The sequence below is a fragment of the Alexandromys fortis genome, unplaced genomic scaffold (genome assembly GCF_014885135.2).
Source record: "Alexandromys fortis isolate MF-2015 unplaced genomic scaffold, M_Fortis_MF-2015_v1.1 scaffold_68, whole genome shotgun sequence".
In the NCBI taxonomy this organism is placed as follows: domain Eukaryota; kingdom Metazoa; phylum Chordata; class Mammalia; order Rodentia; family Cricetidae; genus Alexandromys; species Alexandromys fortis.
Genome location: NW_026067948.1, coordinates 88,656 through 112,400, shown reverse-complemented (window position 1 = coordinate 112,400; position 23,745 = coordinate 88,656). Strand labels below are relative to the sequence as shown.

Sequence of the window (23,745 nt, the reverse complement as noted above, 5' to 3'; positions counted from 1 at the left end):
CTCTCTCTCTCTCTCTCTCTCTCTCTCTCTCTCTCTCTCACACACACACACACACACACACACACAAACATCATCATTTTTTTGAACAATCAATATCCAAATGTTGTATGCACTTATGATGGATGTTCATTTTATAATATTGTTTTCAACCTCTATTTTTGCTACTTTCAGCAAATCATATATATACATTGTTCTCTGGGTCAGAGGCATTAAGTGGGAACATAATATAAGATTACAGGTATGGCCGGGCGGTGGTGGCGCACGCCTTTAATCCCAGCACTCGTGAGGCAGAGGCAGACGGATCTCTGTGAGTTTGAGACCAGCCTGGTCTACAAGAGTTAGTTCCAGGACAGGCTCCAAAGCCACAGAGAAACCCTGTCTCGAAACCCCCTCCCCCCCAAAAAAAAGATTACAGGTATGCATTTACTTAGGTTGCAAATCTCAATTTAATTCTCCCTTTCCTCCTTTTTCTTCCTTCCTTTTTCTCTATCACACATATATGACACAGTCTTCTGAAAATGTAAAGAAAAGAAAATGATCTACAGTGACTGGCCAGTCTCTGTTTAAGGAGCACCCACACACTTTTGAGCACGGCTATCCATAGCAGTTCTGCTGTGCATTCCCTTCTGAGAGTTCCAGGTGTCAACTACAATGCAGGTTATCATTATACAGTGAATGACTAGTATCCTGTAGTTCCTTCAGAATACTCTTGCTCTAGTGCTCAGGAAGGAAAGAGGGAAACACTTTAAGGCAGTAAGTGACTGTTGGACAAAGAATTGAAGGAAGAAACAATAAATAAAAAAAAAACACCTACAGTCTTGCAACTTTTAGGGTCTGCTGGAGGCCGAGGAGATGAATTCTTACATAGATGCAACCTGGTACCTGTCTTTAAGAGTATCTTGTCTAATTGGAAACTAAGAATAACCCTGTGTATATAGTATATCTTACATGGTGTTATCTATGCAGGTGCAGAGGAGGGCAGTACTTAAAATGGTTCCTCCACAGGAAGAGGACAAGAAGCAAGAAATCAATCAGGTGTACTGGTGGCTTTGTAAAACTTGTGTTGGGAAGGCAAGGAGGCACCTTTATAAAACTAAGGTGTGATTGTGAGTTGTATTGGCTAAATAGGCAGTTTATGAAACTTAGAAAAACAAGGCCCTGGAGTCTAGGACAAACTGACCAAGAAATCTTTTAAAATCACTGTCCACCACTTTTCCTTGGAAGTAGTTTATACATATAAACATATATCTCAAAGAGTTAGCATTCTCTTTTCTCCTTCTCTGCCTGTAATGGGGTTTGAATCTAGTGTGTCATTCCATATACTAAACAAGAACTCTCCCACAGAACTACATCGCCAGATCACTTCTTACTTTTTATTTTGAGGCAGGGTCTCCCAAAGTTATCCAGGTTGGTCTTAAACTCCTAATTCTCCTGACTCCGCCTCTTTAGCTGTGATCACCCACGTGAAAATCTGACTGGTAATGCTTACTGTGCGTGCTATCTACTAACCCAACTAAGATCCTCAAGGCTTTTGAAATGCAAACTGTGGGCTTACTTAAACATTCCTTATTTATTTATGTCACAAAAGTTTATTCAGGAACTCCTAGTGTGAGAATTTTGTTAGGCACTATGTGGGGGGTATACAAAGAGAATTGAATTTGGTCTCAGTCTTCCAGGACCTTATAGCTTAGTAATGGAAACAAATGTGCATACATAAGACCTTATAATAGGTGAAAGTGTAACAGATGAATTGAAGGGAATCAACTCTTAGAGAAAATATAAAAGTGGTGTAAAAAACAAGCAACGAGTTTTTAAAAACAAATTGGGCTTTGAATTAACTTTAAGTCATTATGGTAATAGTTAAGACCAAGATTGGATGTCCAGGGTGTAGTGAGGAAGAGAGGTCTGTTTGGCTGGACAGTCAGGTTCCTTGAAAAGCAGTTTAGTGGTAGATTTAGTCAGGTAATAACCCAGGCTAGGGCCAGGCAGAAGGAACCTGAACCGAGATCTTATTTCCTTTCTTTATTATTCTTTACTTACACTTTATTAGATTACTTTTAAAAATTCACCTCTTTCCTAAAGTTCTAGTGCTTGGTGGTGGAGTGGGTTCAATGTGTAAGTTAAGGGGTTGGTTGCAAAGCGGCCCATCAGTGACTTAAATCCCATACTTTGGGAACCAGAAAAGAAAACATGTGAGAGACTGTGTATGGCGAGCCCATTTAACGACACCAGCCACCCCCTTCAAGATACCAGCTGTTGCCCGGGCAAGCTGCAGGCCAAACCTGAAAGCGGGTAGCCAGAGCTGGCGGGAGCTCAGATCCCTGAACTGGCGGGCCACGGTTGAGGAAGAGAGGGAGGGAGGGAGGAAACGCGAGAGGGAGGGAGGAAGAAAGAGAGGGAGGCGTGTCATGTGATCCGCTTCCCTGCTCCTTTAAGCGTCCACTGGCTGCCGAGCGGCCGCAGTCTCAGCTCTGGGCATCTGGGGAGCCCGAGCGGCTTCGCCCAGGGATCCGCGCGGGCGTCTGCGGTCTGGGTTCCATCTCCGGTGTGATATCGCACCCTTGAAGTTTTGCAGCACCAGGAAAAGAGGACAAGGAAGAAGGAGAGGGGAAGCGAAAGCATAACCTAAAACATTTATTTAAAGGAGAAAAGAAGGGGGGGGGGCGCAGAAATGGCTGGGGCAATTATAGAAAACATGAGCACCAAGAAGCTCTGCATTGTTGGAGGGATTCTGCTGGTTTTTCAAATCGTTGCCTTTCTGGTGGGAGGCTTGATCGGTAAGTGTGAGAGCTGCAAACTTTCCCCTTTCCCTCTCTTCGGCCCTTCCCTCTTTTGCCTCTTGGGCTACTTGTTACAGTATCGCTGCCTTGCCTCTATGATCTAATTAGTCCGGCTATTGTGCTTAAGAAAGCAGAGCTCCATGGGGCTCCATGGGGCACAATCCAGTCTAGTGGCAAAGAGAAAAGGAGGGGAAAAGTTTTGGCCTAGTTTCAGTATCCACTTGAAAGGCAGGAGGGGGTGGGGGTGGATCTTAAGCATGGCGACGGATCGCGAGGAAGTGCTGGGTCGCAAAGTTGATTGCTCCCCCTGCTCTTTCCCCTCGCCGCCGCCCCCTCTTCCCTCTAGGTTCCCTCCCAATCAGCTCTGGGAGGGCAACGCAATCGACTTTATTAGGAATAACAGAAGAGTCGGTAGCTGAGCCCTGTGTCAGCCGCGAGCTGTTACTGGCTCTGGCTTGTGTAAATGCATTCGGTTGTCTCGGCGAGGGACTAGGGCAGGATTTAGGGTTTCAACCCTTCAGCCCTTGGTTTCCACGCCTCACCCCACCCACCTCTGGCGGGAGACTGGTGTGAGCTGAGGACTCGATCTGGGATGGAGTAGAGTGGTTTGGGAGAGAACTGATCCTCCCAGCACGAACTTGGAGAGGGCGTAGCAGAAAGCCGGCTTGAAAGGTGTTGCTTTTGCCTGTTGTCCCCTCTTCCATCTCCCCTCCCCCCACTGCTTTGAGCCCCAAGATCCACTGAGTAGGAAACCTGGGGTCCTCCCCTGGCGCCAAGGAGGACGTTTCCTGCTCCCTCCAGGGCTGCCCTCAGGTGACAGCTCCCAAGCCCCTCTACGGCGCCAGAGAGACTTTCCTGGTGCGCACTAGCCCGACCTCTTGAGCAAAAAAGGCTTCCAACGTAGCCGACCTTGTGCCTCGGAAAACTCAACTTCCTTCCACTGTCCGTCCCACCTCACGTCCCTTCCTCCTCAAGATTCTGGACAATCTTGCACAAACTTCAGTGCCAACTTCGGAGCGGGCGCGGCTGGGAGGCTTGGCTTCCTTGGGGCTGACTGTTGCTCTTAGCTGGGTAGAAGAGCGCTGGCACGCGGAGAGGGGGGTCGGAGTGGGGGTTGTCTGTGCTCTTCCCGGGAGCCCTTGGGCCACGCAGGAGCTTTCCAGACCCGCCTAGAGTCATGGGCGCGGTGTTTTGCCTCTAGACTCGGGTGTGTTGGGTTCGCATTCCAGAGAGTCTGGTACTGCCAATCTTTGTAACATTGAGGCTAAGTGTTTTAAACAAAGGAGAGTGGGAGAAGCTTCAAGAAGGGAGTTCTTAGAGGAGATCCAGTATATGTTAAAACCAGAGTTTTCTAAGCCTGTGTCCTTCGGGTGGGCTAAACAGCTTTATCATTGCACACACACACACACACACACACACACACACGGCTAAACAGCTTTATCACTGTACGCACACACACACACACACTGCTAACAGTCTTATCACTGCACACACATACGTACACACACAGTGCTAAACAGCAAACAGCTTTATCATTTGCACATACGCGGGTGCGCGCGCGCGCGCACACACACACACACACACACACACACACACACACACACACCCGCTTTGGCTTTTGTTTTGCTACGCCATGTAGGATCTCTTTTTCTCTGTATTGGATTTTCCAGGCTCTTAATATTTCTCTGCTGGGAGCTGTAGGCAGCAGCAGTCTAGGCGCGCTCACAGTGATTATACCGCGGTTACAATTACACCTCTTGTTTCCCTTGATGAGCAGTTGCAGTTAGATGCTATTGGATCTTGTGTGATTCCAGTGGCAGACCATAATAAAATTTCTTGCACCTTGTACGTTCAGAATTAAATTGGCCTATTATCCTTGTCTGACCTTCCCCTTTGAGGTTTTTGCACATAGTAAGCCATTACAGTTTCCTGTCGCTGCAGGCCCACCCCCACTTCCCCACTTCAACCCCTCCACCCTCCGCAAAGCTGATGTGGGCCCACAGAGCTCTTGGTTCCTGCTGCAGGTTTCCCAGAGCTCTTCTGGAATTAGCATCTTTTCTGGAACCTTTGTTGCACAGAGGAGATTCAAGGTTCCTATAAGTGTCTGCTGGACATTAGAATGACCAGAGTTAAAGAAGTTGTTTGTTCAGATCAGGGTTTCTCTGAAGTAAGCCCTCCCTTGGTTAGTGAAGCTTCAGCTCCCCCCCCCCCCAATAGATTTTCCTAAATTATCAAACTACTTTACTTGGAAAAGAAACATCTCTCTCTAACATTTCTTAGATGAAGTTTTTTACATAGCCTTAGTGTTTTACTTTCCTTTTCTCCCAACTGCAGTGACTGTCCTCAGTTATAGTCCTAAAACTGAACAGATTAGATTTACCCCACATTGACTATTGTTTTAGTTTTTACCTTTTCCACTTGGAGAGTAACAATTTTATTCTTAAATAAATTTAGGTAACCCAAGCTCTCTAGATGACCAACATACAGGAAATGAATATTAACAAGAGATGCATGCTATATTTTCCACTCAACTTCTCTATCTAATTGAAAGTAGATGAAACTGTTCAGAGTGGACCAGTAGAATCAGTACTTGAAACAGTTTACAGGCTAGGAAGACAAGGAAAAGATCAAAAATCTCTGCACTCAATGCCATTCCTACTTATGGGGCCAGGCACTCTGAGTATAAAGCAGTCTTCCTAAGTTAGCTGTTCCTTTTGAACTATAGCCATTGAGTTACTTTGGGATTCTTGTTTTCCCCCATGAAGAAAACATGGCATCTCAGGGAAGGAGAATCTCGTAGGAAAGCTCCTCATTGGACATACACGACACACACAAAACAAAAGTATGAATCCCCTAAGCAGCCATAGCAAATCATGAATTTCAAAGTGACCACGCAAGTCACTTAACTAATAGGCTTTTCTCCTTACTAGTAGATAAATGAGTTTGAGATCCTTTTCTTCTCTAATTGTATAATTCTCTTAGTATTCAGAGTTTTATGTGACATTTGGGCTAATATTCAATTGTAGCATCATAAAATCAAGGGGAATTTTTTTTAAGTAGCTATAAAAACAAAAGAAGGAATTGGGCTTTGATTTAGTTTAAATCTCCTATATCTTAAAGGCCTTTTTACCTAGCTTATTTACTTGCTTTCTGTCTGGCTTTGTGTGCTTTCCTTGTGACAGTGTCTATATATTGTTGAACTTTTGATGGAATTTTTTACAAACTGGCTCTGTAAGGGCTATCTTACATGGTAGAAAATGGTAGATTTATAAATTCAGTGGTTTATGTTCTTGTTAAAGCTTTGAGATACTATAAAATTAAGCATCTGTTATTTTATACATTCAGAAAAATTACTAAGTGACTAGCTGTTTTTTAATTTTAATCCAAGAATCCTAAAAAGAAAATAAAATATTTTTTCTTTTCAATATTTTAATATTTCAAATAATGTATTTGAAAGGTATAGCTTAATTTTACCCTTCTGAAAATCAAGCCTAAAAAAAATACTGAAATATTTTTCCTTTGGTTTTACATTTGATGAATTTAGTTCATGGAGAAACAGCTGTAGGGGTGATGGAAGGGTTGTGAAGACCATGTGTCACGAAACAAGAGCACAGCCCACTAAAAATCATGAACTTGAGCATCTGGCCCATCATGTGTAGTTTGTTCAGCTTCTGGTTAATCTTTTCTTGAGATAATAACATTTGAAGAATCAGGTCACTGTTTCACCTATTCTAAAATCAGGAAGAGAGCAAAGATACCAACTGAATAGAATGGCTAAATTGTTTTAAACAAATCCACAAATAAGAATATTTCAAAATTAAATTGCAAGTAAAAATAACCAAATCACTTGTTATAATTTCTTTGGGAAGAAGCACTGATTTTGTGAGTACCCCCCATTAAATGCTGAAGACATACAATACAAATAGACATATACATGTAACACAGTTTTTCAAACAGGCCTGCCAAGGATGCAGAACTCTCTATCATGCCTTCATTAAGTGGAAACTGTTGTTGTTCTTGGTTGTTATTCATTTGAAAGTTGTAGGAATTTGAGAAATTGAATGAAATCATGGTTGATACAGGGTTACACAATTGTCAGTATATTAGATTTTAATTTCGCTGTATTGCACTTTATTGTGTTTTAATGTACTCATAATGTAATCCTGAAGAATTTAGGTATCTGGTGAGAATCTTTTGTTTGTTTTGCTTTTTTTTCCCAAAGTATTTTGCACCCCAGGCTGGTTTTGAATTCATTGGCTGAGGGTGATCCCTAACTTCTGATCCTCCTTCCTCCACGTCCCCAATTTTGGGATTGCAGTTATGGCTCCCCACACCAAGTTATATCTTGTGAGAATCTTGGAAAAGTACTAATTGGTTTTTGACTGATATTGGTCATATTTTTCTATATTTGATCATGGTTTTTATTTTGCAAAATTACATACCTGATCAAACTATACTTTTTCATTCTTTTTGTTACCTCCTAGAGAAATCAAACTACTGTGATTTATGTAAATCTTATGTAATCTCATAAATTCACTTAGAGTAATCTTTTTTTATTATTAAAATAACATTATTTGATTTAGCAAGCTAAACCTCTTGATTATTACAATAAGACAATGCTTATGATAATGCTCTAATTGTTTTCTGGTTTGCTTAGTACCATCCAGCCTTCTTGTGCAATTTTTCTTTCCGTAGTAAAGTGAGAAATATCTCCTTGAATAATTACAAATAGTTTTGTGGTGTTTACAAATCCTCCGCCTATAACCCTGCCTTATCTAGTAGACATTTTACAATAATTTTACTTTTATTTTTACATTTTTTACATTATTATTTTTCACACTGTTTCTTTATTTTTGCTTGTTTTTAAGACAGGATCTCACTATGTATACCTGTCTGGCATGAAGCTCTGTATGCAGACCAGGACACATAGATAGATCTGCCTAGCTCTTGCTTCCTAAGTGTTAAACCTAAAGGCATATGCTTTCATTTTTTGCAACCTTTATTGTTAAATATGTACTGACCGAGGAAAGATTCATACCTATCTCCCTCATAGAGTGGATTTATAGAATGTCTTTAGCTCAAAACTTAGGTGTACCACTGACCTAATATCCAAAGTGATTTATTGGGTCCCACGGTGTGCTCAGGACAGGGCTATGTGCTGTCTGGGGATTGTTTAGAGAGGACTTAGAGCCTCAGTAAATTAGGGGAGTCACAGGGAGACCCACAGAAAATTTCTTATGATGAGGTTTTTCAGAACCATTTATTTATTGATAATTTGAGAACATACAAAATTGGAAGCTATGCTGTTCAGCAAATTATTAGCTAATATTTCTTCCTGAAATAAGTGACAGAATAAAATATTCTGTTGAACATGCATTGAATGTACACCTTGTGCCAGATTTTGTATAATTTAATCCACAAAAATCATGTTAATGATATCACAATTAAAAAAATTTTGTGTGTGTATTTGTATTTGTGTGCATATCTCATAGGACGACCAACTCAGAAGAGTTGGTTCTATCCTACCGTGTAGGCCCCAGGGATTAAACTCTTGTTGTCAGAATTAGTAGCAAACACCTTTACCTCCTGAACTTTTTCAGTGGGTCATCATTGATATTTTTGTACTCACTTTATCATTATTATATAAGTAAATCAAGATGCAAACAGTTCTAACAAAATTTTTCAAGATTAACTGTCTCAGTCAAGCATGGAAGTAGATTCCAGTAACTCTGATATCACAAACCAGAATTAAATGATCCTATCTAGGGCTGGAGAGATGGCTCAGAGGTTAAGAGCATTGTCCGCTTTTCCAAAGATCCTGAGTTCAATTCCCAGCAACCACATGGTGGCTCACAACCATCTGTAATGGGGTCTGGTGCCCTCTTCTGGCCATCAGGCATACACACAGACAGAATATTGTATACATAATAAATAAATAAATATTTTAAAAAAATGATCCTATCTAAATCATGACTTCTGGGTCTCAATAGAAATGATTTTGATACAGAGAGGTATAATAAGGAGCAGGAAACTATAACTGATTTCTCATTGATAGTTATTGAATGACATGGAAGAGAAGAATAATCTCTAGGATGATAAAGGCATTCTAATTGTAGTGCCAAAGCAGTATCTTAACAAGAAAAAGGGAGGGTATCCTTTGGAAAAAAAAATCAAACACTATTTTTACTTTCTTACAAGTTCCATCCAGCCCCCATAATTGTATGAATCATCCAATTGTCTGAGCAGCCTGGTTCATTAATCAGGATGAATTATTAGTTGTTTTTATTCTACCCAGCTCTGAGTTTGATATATTTATGTGGTTCTATAAGAAGTTTGGACTTCTCAAAGGAAGATAAGAGAAAGAATCACTGGAGACTGGCAATGCTTTGGGAAGGTGTGGATGGCAGTAATGGGAACAGTTGAAACTTAAAAAATTTTCCTGAGGCGGGGAGGGCCTTGGACTTCCCACAGGGCAGGGTACCCTGCCCTCTCTTAGAAGGGGGTGGAGGGTGAGTGGGAGAGCCGGAGGGAAGTGGGAGGAGGGAGGAAGTGGAAATTTTGATTGGTATTATTTATAAAGTAATAAAAAAATTATCAGGGAAAGAAATTCCTTCCAAAATGTCAACATACAAAAGCAGTAGTTCTTAGGAGTAGCCATGTAGACACCATGAAAGGTACATTTTATTCTTGGAGAAATTGCTAATATATATATTTTTTAATACATGGAAAAAATTGAAGCTCTTAGTTTTCATAGAAACTCCAACAGATTTACACAGTCATATTATTTTCACTTGGTTAGATCTCCCCTCTGAGATTTGTTGATGGTGGCCTAAAGGGACAAGTAAGCTGGATACAGGTAGTTCCAAAGTATCTGATGGTAATGGGAGGACAGGACTTTAAGATCAAACAAACTGAAAAGATTATTAAATCATGAAAAAGAAGACACTTCTTATTTCAGAATTAAAAATATGCTGAGACTCTTTTGCTACTTTTCTATGGTTTTCCCAACTTCTTCAACAATCCTCCACATTCTTTTCCTAATACAGTTTTATAAAAGAACAAAAGTAAGAATCATGTGATTGTCTGACCAGGAGCAGGTACTTGCTTTTCTGTAATTGTTGCCTTTTGGGTGACCATGTAAAATAATTTAGATTGATTCAATGATCATTATAACCCACAATGACAGTATTGCTACTTTCTTGAATATTCAGTTCAGTCTCAGAACTATTTAAGATTTTTTTTCTTAAACTTCATTGTTAGTGTTTATGTCTTTTAAAATTGACCTTTTGCTTTGTTTAGAAGTTAACAGTTTCAGAAAACCAGAGGACTAAGAAAATTAAAGATTTTTTTTTACAAATGTCTTTTAATTTTCCACCAGTATAATTGCTATCTGGAATGACTTATTTTTCACCTTTTTTTTTTTTTTTGACAGGGTTTCTCTGTGTAACAACTCTGGCTATTCTGGAAGTCACTTTGTAAACCAGACTGACCTTGAACTCACAGAGATCTACCTGCCTCTGCCTTCCTAGTGCTGGAACTAAAGTTGTACCGCCATTACCTGGGTTTAGGCTGTTTTCTAATATAATTTTCCACCATGAAAGTGTTCAATCAATAGTATATACCAAGAAGTACATTGCTGTATGTGCACATTAGACTTTGTATTTTTCTTTAAACATAAGTATTTATTGATTCTATGAGAATTTCACATCATGTACCCCAATCTTGCTCTCCTCCCACCCCCCCATAACCACCCCTCACACCTGCTGTATACCCCCCAAAAGAACTCTCTTCAAGTTAATTAAAAACAAAAACCAAACCAAACACATTGCTCCCCTTTTTTCCAGCACCTTTTCTTTCATTCTGGTGGTATCTGGAGTTGCTGTATGTCACACAGTATATACCCTTTAGTCCAACCAGCCCCACCCCCATAATGTTCATTGTAATGAGTCAAAGTATGGTTCAAGGCCTCTGGCATACCATCATCACTGGACCCTCACTGAAACTCCCTTCAGATATCCTGCTGTTGCCCTGAGTAATAGAGATCCTGTGGCTATAGTTCCACAGGACCAGTCTAAGGAACTCTTTTGAAGCTATCCTTTATTGAATCATAAGCCATGTTCTTAATGGGGGATGCTGCTTTTCTCCCACTGTTCCTTCCATTTCTTTCTTTTTTTGTCTTTTTTGTTTTTCCGTTTTCCTTCCATTTCTAAGAAACAGAGGGGCAAGGGTGAGGTTCCACACAAAAGAAATATGACATGGAAGCTCAATCTCCTTTTTTGGCTCATGTCCCTTCCTCAAGTTTCCTCATACCAGCACTGTGATTGTGACTATGCTTATAAGCCATGCTGGGTAGGGCTAAGCCTGACAAACTCACATGCTTTCTTGGTGACATGGCCTCATGAAGCTAAGGGATATGAGCATTACAGAAAACTTGGGAAATGAGTACTGAAGAGTACCCTTTGTCTTTAGCCGGTACAACAGATATTGAATGTGGATATTGCAGGAGATGATAGCAGCATGTGTCCCAGAAAAGGGAAATTTAAGGCCTCTGCAAACATCCCTTCAGCTAGGCTGTATTTCTCACACCTACTTTTTTCTGGTACCACTCATTTCCCCACACTGAGCTAAGTCTTCCATCTCCATGCCCATTTAAATCCTTTCAAGTTTCTGCTGCTTTTTCTCCTTCCTGTAGTATGCTTTTAATATTCTCAGAAAAAAGAATGACCTTTTTCTTTTTTTAATTTTTAAATGTTCATGCAAATTATAGGACTTTCTTAAACGTCCAGCTAATTCTCTTGCATAGCTGAGGGGCTTTATCCACAAATGCATATGTCTAATAAAGCAGAGAGATTTAAAAGGGAAGATCAAGCCTACTATATTAGTTTTGGCGAAGCATTAAAATTTTCCTTTAGAAAAAAGGCAATTGATCTGAAATTGGTTGGCTCAGTGTTTTTCAAGTTCTACATTAATAAAGTCAGTCTAATGAATTGTATGTAAATTCTTCCTTTGTCTTTTATTTTCTTGAATGAAGCAGTCATGAAGCAACATGTAATTTAGTTAACATGATATCAACTTTCAGTCTCTCTTTATTTAGCAGGTTTGCCTTCAGGTTATCACAACTAAGAAGTGGCTCCAACTTTGTTAAATCTAGCCTTCTCTCAAGGCAAGCACGCATTTTTGAGGTCCAGTTTCTTTTAATCTGCTTCTCAACATGTTTTATGTTGTCCTTTAGGCTCTAACTTGCCCTGAGTAGAATGCCTCTAATGGGAAAGACACACCCCCACATTCCTTTCTTTGCTCTGTTCTCTTAAGCTGATTCTGTCCTATGTGAACCAGGTTCCTGCTTTAGCTTTGCAATCCTGGCCTAAGCAATTAGAGATAAAATTCTTGAGCAGTCTATGAACTAACTCCTAAAACTTACAGAACATGTCTCTACTTGGAAAAGATCAGATTCTTCATATTGTTGGAGGACAGGGAAGGCAGCTACAGAAAACTGTGAGACCTGAGATATCTTTATTTGTTTCAACCTCTGGCTGCATAGAACCTAAGAGAACAGGTCTGTTGAGACGCTAGCACCACTCTTTGTACATGCTCAGGCAGAGCAGAGTGGTATTTCTGTATAATAGCTGATGAAAATAAAGAAAGCAAGAAAGGTATAATTTGTTGATTTTTTTTAAGATGAGTGAGCATGATTGTCTTTAAATTAGCATTTGTTCCCCTTGTTCTTTTCTCGTTTCTCCTTTCTTTTTTTTCACAGACACCCAAAATTCCCTTCATTACTTTCTTCTCTTACTCCACTCACTCAAGAAAATGAATTTTATGAGAATGATGAATATGTTCAAGATTCTGATAAAAACCATGGTTAGCGTATCTATGAGACAGTAGCTACTTATCCCCACTCTTTCTAAGTAAGCCATTAATTCCTCATTAGTAAGAGCTTTTAAAATTTGGTTGATTGCTTGGGTGTATTGAGTGATTCTTGAGAAATATCTATTCTATAAAACAGCAGCATGGTAGCTAAAGGTTTTTCATGTGATATTTTTTGTTTACTGAAAACCTGATTGCTGTGGAATATTACTTTATGCAAAGATGTGTTGCATTTGTTTATGTTGTAAAATATTGTTTTAACTATATGAAGGTGAGTTAAATTTGTTTATGTTGAATTTCTTAAACTAGGCAAAGATGTGTTACATTTTTGTGTGGTTTTTAATAATGTAAAGATTTGTTCTTGTTTCACTGTGCCTGTCTAGAGCACCTGATTGGTCTAATAAAAAGCTGAATGACTAACAGCTAGACAGTAAAGGGACAGGTGGGGCTTCTGGGCAGAGAGAATAAGTAAGAGGAAAGAAGAGAAGAAAGAAGAAAGGAGAGAAAAAGGGAGAAAGAGTGGGAGATGCCCCGGAGCTTGCCAGTCAGTCAGACACAGAGTAGGACATACAGAATGAAAGGTTAAATCATACATGAAGAGAAAAAGGTTAATATAAATTATAAGAGCTAGTGACATAAGGATAAGCTAAGGCTGAACATTCATAATAAATAATAAGTTTCCATGTCCTGATTTGGGAGCTGGTTGGTGGCCCAAATGAAAGTCAGCTACACTGGGTAGTAAAAGCCTTTATCTCAGCACTCAAGAAGCTAATGCAGAAGGATCACTGTTACTCGGGCAGTGACTTCAAGGCTAGCTTTAGCAATTTATGAGATGCTGTCTCAAGTGAAGAGAGAACCAGGTGTGGTGGCGCACGCCTTTAATCCCAGCACTTAGGGAGGCAGAGGCAGGTGGATCTCTGTGAGTTCGAGGCCAGCTTGTTCTCCAGAGTGAGTTCCAAGATAGTTGAGACATCCTGTCTCAGAAAACAAAACAAACAAAAAAGTTAAAAGAGGGCAAGAATTATAGCTAAGTTATAGTTAGAACAGTTGTCTATTATGTATAAGAAAATAAAACAAAATGCAGTAATACTCCTGTTCAAAATTTTTCAAGTTCTAGGATTTTATTGTAGCAACCAGTGGTAGTGATCTGATTTATCTGTTATCACACTTTCTCTGATATGTAGGCAAAACTTTAATATGTTGCAAGTCTCAGTTTCGTTATCTAAAGAATTTATAGGCAGAACATGGAATTTAAATGAGTATAACTTACACATTTGTTCCATGTGTGCCTTCTCATAGGCATTACAGGACTCACTTTCTGAACCTCACATTTCTGTATTAGAAGTTACCACTAAGTACATGCTTAGCAACACATGTATACGTTTGTGTTCATCCTGTGTTTTTGCTTCTCAGTGGGTTAGGTACTACTGGAAATTCAACAATACTGCTTTGTGACTTTCTTCTTGGCATAGTCTGTGCTAACCAATAGCTCGAGAAGTATATCATCCACATATTTGATAATCACAGTAGTTCATTTATCTTTGGGCTTAGTTTTTATTAATAGTTTTCTCAAGATTTAATTTGAATCTTAAATATTTTCCTTTTAATATTCTGGTTTGGGTTTGGGGAGATAGCTTAGACAAGGCTCTGAGTTAAATCCTTGACACTGCCCTCAAAATCTAAAAGCATGGCTGTTCATAGCATAGGTAAGACTAGGTAACAAATTTTAAAGAAATTTTACTTACATGTTCTATCTCTTGTTACAATACACACCTTAGCTGTTCTTTTGTTTTACAATATAAAACTGAAGTCATTATCCATATGAAATTTTCCTCTTCCAAATGCATAATATATGATAGAGATTTTTGAATATCAGATTTGAGGGAAAATGATGATCTTTTACTAATTCATATCAGCTATCGGAGTATTAACTACAACTATAGAGCTGCATTGTCAGCATTTTTGTGGCAGTAGAGGCATGTGCATGCTATGTAAGCACTCTACCAGTGTACATCTCTGTCACCATCTGAATTCTAAAATAAGAATAGTATAATTATAATATAATATATAAGAAACTATAAAACTATAAATTCTATGTTGATGTGCAGTTTTATCATAGTCAAGTACAATATGGGTACCAGGAATATGGTTGAAGAATTGCATGTGTAAATGCCTTGTACTTTGGACTTACTGCAAGGATATCAAAAATGTTCATTAAGGTCCACCATAAATTTTGAAGTGTTGTATTCCAGGCTGTACTTTCGTGTTTAAATGAAAATAAGACTATTATTTTTCTCTTGAACATGTTAACAATAGTGTATGCATACCCTCATGGTATGTATGCTTGGTTGGATATGAATAAACTTGTACCATTTTTGAAGTTGAAAGGGGACCTCTCTAATATTGTGGAAATCAAGGCCCAGAGGAGACCAAGGGACAGCATATAGTTTGATCTAAGCTTCCCAGTCACTATTCATGGTCATTCCCTCTTGTTTATGTGTTTTTAGCTTTTATTGGGCATAAACATAGGTAATTGGCTGTGATTGCTTGCCCATACTTCACAATTAAATATAAAAGTAATATGCTCTAGTGCATATATTTCCAAAGTTTTAATAATCAAATAGAGATGCTGAGTGATAGTGGAAAACTTGTGATTTATTGTGTTTACAAAGCAAATATATTTCTTTTGCTTCACTAGGACTGTTTGAAGGGACTTATTTTAGATGAGTTTCTTCTTCATGATGACTGTTCTGAAAGGACTCATTTTAGAGCCCCACAGTTTGACTACAAACTTTTAAAAATGGGAATTCATTTTTCTACTTTTTTCTAAACTTTTGCATACATATAGTTGTTCTTTGAGACTGAAAGGTTAGATTTAAATAGGAGCTTAAATTTTAAACTTATTTATTTATCATGTTAGAGATAGAACCTATTCTCTAGGAAGGCTAAGCAAGGATTTCACCAGTAAATCATAACCAAGAAGGATGTGTATTCAAATCCTGGCTCTACCATGTGCTTGTTATGCAACTTTGAATAATTACTTAATCCAAGTCTGAGAGTATTCTTCAAAGACAGTTAAGTAGGACTCTCCAGGCTTATCTCATAAAATTAAATAAGATGCTAAAGACTTTAGTATAGGGTCTGTCAAATACTGAATCCTTAAAATTAAACAATGATTATTTTATTTTTAGGGTCCTGGGGAAGCTGTTCTAAAGATCCTTAAGATGTGGATCATATTCAAACTGTTGGTTTGAGTTAAAATCTTGTGATAGGAAATAAGTTTTCTGTCTCCTTAGGAACATAACAATCTTAAAGGAATTAAAAATAATAAAAATAGAAAAAGGAAATCTCTCTGAAATTTATCTTTATAATGTAACAATTTTGTTTAAATTTTACTTTTTTTCCACCTCTGGTGCCTAAAGTGCAAAGTCTCACTAAGTAGAGACACTCAACAGAGGCTTTCTGTTGTCTTTCTGCCAGCTGCACATTTACTTTAGAAATTTAGCAATTCCTCCTCTTTCCTTCAAACTCTGTTCTACTACTTAACTCAAGATTGCTATTGAGCTATTGAACCATGGGAAATTCATTTTCAAAATCTGCTTAATTGCTGTGAGACTTTAATTTGTTCTGGATGATGGTGCTAATGTCTGGGAACTGGGACTGAAGCCCTCCGAAGTTGTTAATTTAATCAACTGCTGTGCCCTTGCCTAATGAAGGGGCACCAGATCCTCCTTACAAAGAGGCCGGGTCCCTCCTGACCACCTCGTTCATGATGAATAACAGAGGCCCCACAGTCAGGTTGAGCACTTGGGGCAAATTATCAGAATGTCAGTCCCCATTATCTGAAATCCTGGGCTGAGAATCCCCAAATAATTATTGAGTAGATTTTATATAGGAATTTAGTGTTTTCAAGGTAGGGATTCTTGTGTGCTTGTGTTCACACCTGATAATCTGAAAAATTCTTGAATCATTAAGGTTCTGTGCAGCTGGTCTATAATCTGTAAGATCATAAACATCACCTCAGACTGCAGAGATGACTGTTAACCACTCAAGTTTTCCATGGCAAGACGGGTGAATGCTTGCTCTGGCCTCATGATAAATTAGCTTGTTTATTCCTCTTCTGCTTATTTCTATCCTGCTGTTGGTTAGTGTAATGAAGCAGAAGCCTATTGTGTATGTTCATTGGGTAGCAATCCTCTGGCACCAAAAAGGGTAATTGAGTAGAAAGGCGGATGCTGTTGGTGCATGGGAGAAGCTAACACCACATGAGGTCACCAGGCTTCCAGCTTTAACCAATGTGGACACAATGCAATTGAGATTCTGAAAAGGGTTTGTTTATAGTGTGAGAGTAAGGGTCAGTAGTTAATTTGAAATGCTGTAGGTGTGTTTTCCTTGAACCAAGAAGGTATAGAGCATGTGTCATGGAAGATTGTAAATATCCGCAAGGGGTGGAGGATAGACTTGGGAGGATTTAAGACAAAAGCATACTTAAAAATTCTAGTATATTTATTGTGTACTATCCATGTTTTCTTAAATGTTTTACTTTCTTGAATATAAGTTCACTGTAGAAAAAATACTATAAATCTGTGGTTTAGAGGCACAGTTCTACCAAGAAATAACCATTTTTAAAAGCAGGAGTTTCTCAAATGCAAAGGTATTGGAGTCATGTAAAATATTGTTAATATTACTCTAACAAATGCTCACATGCAGAATGTCTTCTAAGATTTATAATTGTCCTGACTTTAATGTGATAATATGGAAACCATTATCCCTGTATTTGTTTCTAGTGTAGGATTTTTGCCCTATTTAGGTGGCTTTTCTTGGCATATCTGTCCTTTAAATTTTTCATTGGTAGTAATTTCATTATTTAAATACCTGTTTTAATTATAGAATTGTGTTTTATAATTACTCTTCAGATAATTTAAAGACAGCGAGAACTTCCCTCTAGATTATAGGGAAATGTTATAAGCAAACATTTTGTTTTCAGAAATAACAATAGAAAAAAAATGGAGGTAATCCAGAAACCAAAGGTTTGTCGTGACCTTTATCATGCTTTGTGGAGTGTATGTTAAGTCTAGGACATGCATTTGATATTCCTGATTCCTTACATTGGTAGACAGCTTTTATCCTTTTTCAAAGTGCTTTTGTAGAAATCACCTCATTTGATCTTGACAAAATTCCAAGATAGGCCATTTCATCAAGGATCTTCACAATTAAAGTCATGGAAACTGAGAAAAGAGTTATGTTTATGGTGTGTTTTGTTTGGGAAAGCACTAGATTTGTGGTGATTAAAACTTGGAAATTTGGAATCTTATTTGCTACATGGTAACAGGTGTAAGAAGAGTAAAAAGGCATAGTTGAATTTTTTAACATAGAATTATTTGTTGTAAAAATTGCCATATATGACTTCTGAGCTATCTTCTAGGAGAAGTAAATGCTCTCTATAGTCTTTTGTTTGTTTGTTTGTTTTTTGTCTTTTTCCATCCAACTCATAGTTACTTCAGTGAAAGAATTGTTGGATGTCTCTTTAAGTATTGTTTTGATAAGCTGTAATCTGTTCAGGTCATTGGTGTTTTTTTTTTTTTTTTCTGTTTCCCCAAGCAAAATTTAGTTTTTTAGATACTTTGGTAAATTTTAAAGGAGGAGCCAGAAAATGCTCTCAAGAAAAGGGCCAAGTCAATTGACTAGGTTTTTCTGAAGTTTGGTCACCTACAGTATTAACTCTTCTGTAACATGCATTTTTCTTAACTATACTATACCAATAGATGGTTATTTGGGTGTTACTATGATGTGTCACAGAATATCACAATTGAATTATTCAATGTTCTTTGATTTGAGTTTTCAATATTTTTAGACTAGAAACTATTATAAAATATTTCTAAAACTCTTATAGTTACTAAAACTCTTATCTACATGTTTATTATAATTTATTAGCAATTTCAAATCTGTGGATTTACCTTTAAAGACCAATGATCAATGACAATCACCATATAACCAACTAGCTAAATCTAGGCGTGTACAACTCCATGCTTGTTGTCTAGAATTGGGCATTTCTTTTTAAAGTTTTTGTTAATGTGCTGAGTATATCGTCCTCTTTTTTAAAAAAATAATTCTCTAGTTAGATTTTATGGTTAAATACGAAGGTTTTGTTTGTTTATTTATTTATTTATTTATTTATTTATTTATTTATTTTTTGGTTTTTCGAGACAGGGTTTCTCTGTGGTTTTGGAGCCTGTCCTGGAACTAGCTCTTGTAGACCAGGCTGGTCTCGAACTCACAGAGATCCACCTGCCTCTGCCTCCCGAGTGCTGGGATTAAAGGCGTGCGCCACCACCACCCGGCTGGTTTTGTTTATTTTTATGTCTTTTTTTTAACTTATCATTTTGTTTTTAATGGATAGCAGAGACTCTCAGTTGAGAAATTACTAGGATCATATTAGCCTGTGGACCTGCCTGTGCGAGAGTTTACTTGATTGTTAATCGATAAAGAAGGCCAAGTCCACTATAGGCAGCACCATTCCCTGAGCAGATGGTAATAGGCTATATAAGAAAGCTAACTAAGCATAGGTCTATAAGTGAGCCAATAAGCAGCATTATTTCATGATTTCTGCTTGACTGATTTCCTTCAATGACAGACTGTAACCTATAAACTGAATTAAACCCCTTCTTTCCTCAGTTGCCTTTGATCAGAGTGTTTTGTAGAAACAGAAGTTAAAAACTAGAACACTGGAGGTGGTGCCATGCCTGTGCTCAACCTGTTTTCATAGCAGGACTCTGAATTCTTTTTTGGCACTTTTCTCCCTCACTCATTCCATATGGCTTCAGCTATTATTTACTTTTGGTTTTAGTGATAAATATGTAGCCAAGCCAAGTCTAGCTACCATGAATGCATGGCTGAAATTTACCTAATCAAGTGAATTCTAAGACCTTGGTGGAAACCACGAAGAAGAGACATCTTTTTTTTTTTCTCTTTTTTCTTTGTTGGAGTCTAATTAAATACAAGGTAGAATTTAATCATGGAAAGAAATGAAACCTCCTTACATATTTTAATTTCTCAAAACAACCATTTAAAGATCACTCAGTGTGAACCTTACTAAATGAGAGATAGGTTTTTTCCTTCTCCCTTTTTCCTCCCTTTTCTGCCTTCTTTCTTCCTTCCCTTTGACAGAGTCTTACTATGTAATGCAGACTGCCTCAGATTGGAATCTTTTTATTTGCTGGGGGCATAGCCCTGCACTAGTATGCTCAGCGGATTTATAATTTTTTTTTTTTTTGCCCAGCCATCTTTGAATAGTTTATCTCTTAGAGTTGAAATATTATTGTACTTATTAATAAGTTTTAAAATTAAGATCAGTGGAAATCATTGCTACATTGCAAACATTTCATTTGGTTGGAATGGAGCTCCTGTAGTAATGTGTTAGGTACAATACTTTAAAAAAAATTTATTTAAATTTCTAAAATTTTAGGTACCAATAACAGTTTTTCCTCCCTCCTCTCTCCTCACCTTTCCCCCACAAAACCTCCCCAAATGCTTCTCACAAAGGGTAAGACTTCCCATGGGGAGTCTCCAAAGTCTGTCATATCACTTCAAGGCAGGACCAACGCCCTCCCCCGTTTCTAGGCTGAGCAAGGTATCCCTCCATGAGCAATGGGCTCCAAACAGCTAGTTTGATACACTGAGCTAAATTCTGGTCCCACTGCCAGTGGCCCCACGGACTGCCTAAGCCACAGAACTGTCACCCACATTCAGAGGGCCTAGTTCGGTTCTATACATATATGTCCAGTCAGTGAGCTCTCACACTACCTTGGGTCAGCGGTGTCTGTGGGTTTCCTCATAATGATCTTGACACCTTTGCTCATATAATCCCTCCTCCTTTTAGAATGAACTCGGCCCAGTGCTTAGCTATGAATCTCTGCATCTGTTTCTGTCAGTTACTGGATGAAGGTTCTATGATGACAATTAGAAGGTCGTCAATTTGATTATAGGGGAAGGCCAGTTCAGGCACCTTCTCCACTTTTTTTTTAAAAGATTTATTATTAATTATGTATACAACATTCTGCCTCCGTGTATGCCCGCACGCCGGAAGAGGGCGCCAGATCTCATTACAGCTGGTTGTGAGCCACCATGTGGTTGCTGGGAATTGAACTCAGGACCTCTGGAAGAGCAGCCAGTGCTCTTAACCACTGAGCCATCTCTCCAGCCCCACCTTTTCCACTATTGCTAGGAGTCTTAGCTGGGGTCATCCTTGTGGAGCCCTGGGAATTTCCTGGGTGCCAGCTTTCTATCTTGATAGATGACTCCTTCTATCAAGCTATCTCTTTCCTTGCTCTCCTTCTCTTTCCCTCTTCCAACTTAATCATTCCATTCCCTCATGTTCTCCTTCTTCTCCACTTCACTCCTCCTTCCACTTCCCCCTCCCAATTTACTCAGGAGATATTGTCTATTTCCTGACAAGACATCCATGCATGTCTCTCTTAGGGTCCTCCTTGTTACCTAGATTCTCAGGGATGGTGGATTGTAGCCTGGTTATCTTTTTCTTTAAGTCTAATATCAACTTATGAGTTAATACTGTAGCACAACTAATAAAAAATCCAGAGACAGATAATGGGATTCAAGCTGAAGATCAGAAAAACAAAGCAACCAAGCCACTAAAGAGTGTTGAAGTCTTCCACTATTAGTGTGTGGGGTTTGATGTGTGCTTTAAGCTTTAGTAATATTTCTCTTACAAATGTGGGTGCTTTTGTATTTGGGACATAAATGTTCAGAATTGAGACTTCATCTTAATGGATTTTTCCTTTGACGAATATGAATGTCCTCTATATCTTTTGATTAATTTTAGTTTGAAGTCTATTTGTTTTTAGATATTAGGATAGCTACAACAGTATGATTCTACACCCATTTGATGGAAAAATCTTTTCCTAATCCTTTAGTCTGAGATAATGTCTGTCCTTGTAGTTGAGGTACTTACAAAAATTTTAATTAGAACGCTATTTGAAATTGTTTATGTGCATGCTTGTGTGTGTATCTCTGTGTCTGTGCTTGTATTTAGGTATTTGTTTAATAAGAAATTGGTTGTGTAGGTCATTAGTGATAATTCATAGAATTTTGCTGAGCTTCTGACTTTGAAACAAAGCTCATGCTAGTACATGTTCTGATTTGCATGCATGTGAAAGATAGATGGCCATATTGTATCCACTTGAAATGAGCTTTTTGGAGGCAGAATATAATTTTTAATGATTGTACAATATAGAACAGTATCTGGAGATGGCTGTGAAATTTCATTAATGATTCTGGAAGACTTTTTAAGATGTGCTAGAGACTATGAGGCAGAATAAACAGAAAATCAGCACATGACTACAGTTCTCTAACTCAGTTAGATCTGGCTACAGAAGAGTATGAACACCTAGACCTTGTCTTTTAGCAACTTCAATTTGACTAGAAAGACAAGACACATAAAACAAGTTGTTGTTAAGGGCTAAGTTAGTTGCAACAGACCAAAAAAACAAAACAAAAAACCTCTAAGCATATTTTAGACAAATACAAATGAAAAGATATCATAACTGAATAGTGGAGTCTAACATAGATTGTCAAAAATTGGGTGATTATTTGAAATACAATTTGATATGCGTAATTGAAGACAACATTTATATAATTCATGTTCTAAATTAATAATGAGCTAAATAGGAAAAGCTTTTTGTCTAGTATGAAGAAGTCTGGTTTGAGTATCATTTGCCACTCAAACATTTTATTTATTTATTTATTTTTTTAATTTTTTGGCCATTAAATCAAGGGCATGCTTTTCCTCAAAGCCAAATATGTTGGTCTTTCCACCCACCCATTTCCCACTCAATTTTAATTAAAGATAGTAGGGTAAATTTTGAGTCTTTTGCTTACCTGTAGATCAGACATTTATTTTGATTTACTTAGTTTTATTTTATGTGTATGGTTGTTTGGATTGCTTATATGTCTGTGTATCATGTGCATGTTTGATATCTATAGAGGCCAGAAGAAGGGCGTGGATTCCCTAAAAGTGGCATTATGGACAGTGAGCTGCTATGTGAGTTTTGTGACTAGAACCATAGTCTTTGGAAAGACCAATTCTTAATTTAAGTGCTTTTAAATTCTGATCAGAGGTCTGTTTTAGATGATAATTAAAGCTTATTTCCACTTCACAAAATTCTGGAAAACAGAGTCATAGAACAGGATCTTGCGCTTATCTGTGATGCTAAGGAAAGAATGACCTGGGATAGAAGTAGTAAGCTGATTGTATGCAATGAATCAACTAAACATCAACTGTGAGACTTTACCTTGTAACCTATTGCAAAAGAAGACAAAATTTGAAGCATCTGATTTTAACAATGAACCAAAGCACAGATATGGTAAACGATTTTAGGTAAATAGAAAAGTTGAGATAATTATAAAAATACTGTTAGTACTACATAGAAAAATATTATTATAATCAGACAATATTATTTTAGCACCATTTATACTCTAGGAAGTGTGCTAAGTGTTTTATATTGAGCTGTTTATTATTATTTGGAACTAGATTCTTTGACTGACTTAGTTTTACATTTTAAGTTCTAGAAAAACTGAAGTATCCTTAAGGTACTGATATGGACTTCCTTAACTTGTTCATTGCATCCGTCTTAAAAAATTCTTCCATCCAAGAGTGGTGGCACATGCTTTTAATCCCAGCACTGGGGTGATGGTGTGGGAAAGGCACAATGAGGCAGATCTCTGAGTTCCAGGATGGCTGGTTTACAGAGCCAGTTCCAGCGCATCCACACAGAAAAGCCCTGTTTCAAAACACCAAAACAACAACTACTGCTACTTCTAAAAGAAACAGTGTTTGGAGGGCAAAAGCTGGAGGTGGCTGCAAATTGACCAGAAAGTTGACAAGTCCCCATAAGGACTGGCATTGTGTTAGCTATTGTGGGCAAATCCATTCAGCTTAGGGCTTCTGTCTGTATTTCCCTTTGTGATCATCCTTTGTTAAGATGAGGTTCCGCTAATTCTGCCTGTTTTTACCACGTAAATGTATTTAGGAACTCTCCACAGACTGGCTTGATTGTTTGTGTGGGCTGTGAGCAGATTGTGT

General features: G+C 38.1%; 1 protein-coding gene across 1 annotated transcript in view; it reads left to right on the top strand.

The window, feature by feature from the left end:
* The first annotated feature begins 2,444 nt into the window (after window positions 1-2,444).
* Window positions 2,445-23,745, top strand: part of Wls (Wnt ligand secretion mediator) — a 79,872-nt gene continuing 58,571 nt past the window's right edge. Inside the window, 1 exon segment of the mRNA XM_050149460.1 lies at window positions 2,445-2,777. Coding sequence (XP_050005417.1) covers window positions 2,672-2,777 — 106 coding nt within the window. The 5' untranslated portion in view covers window positions 2,445-2,671.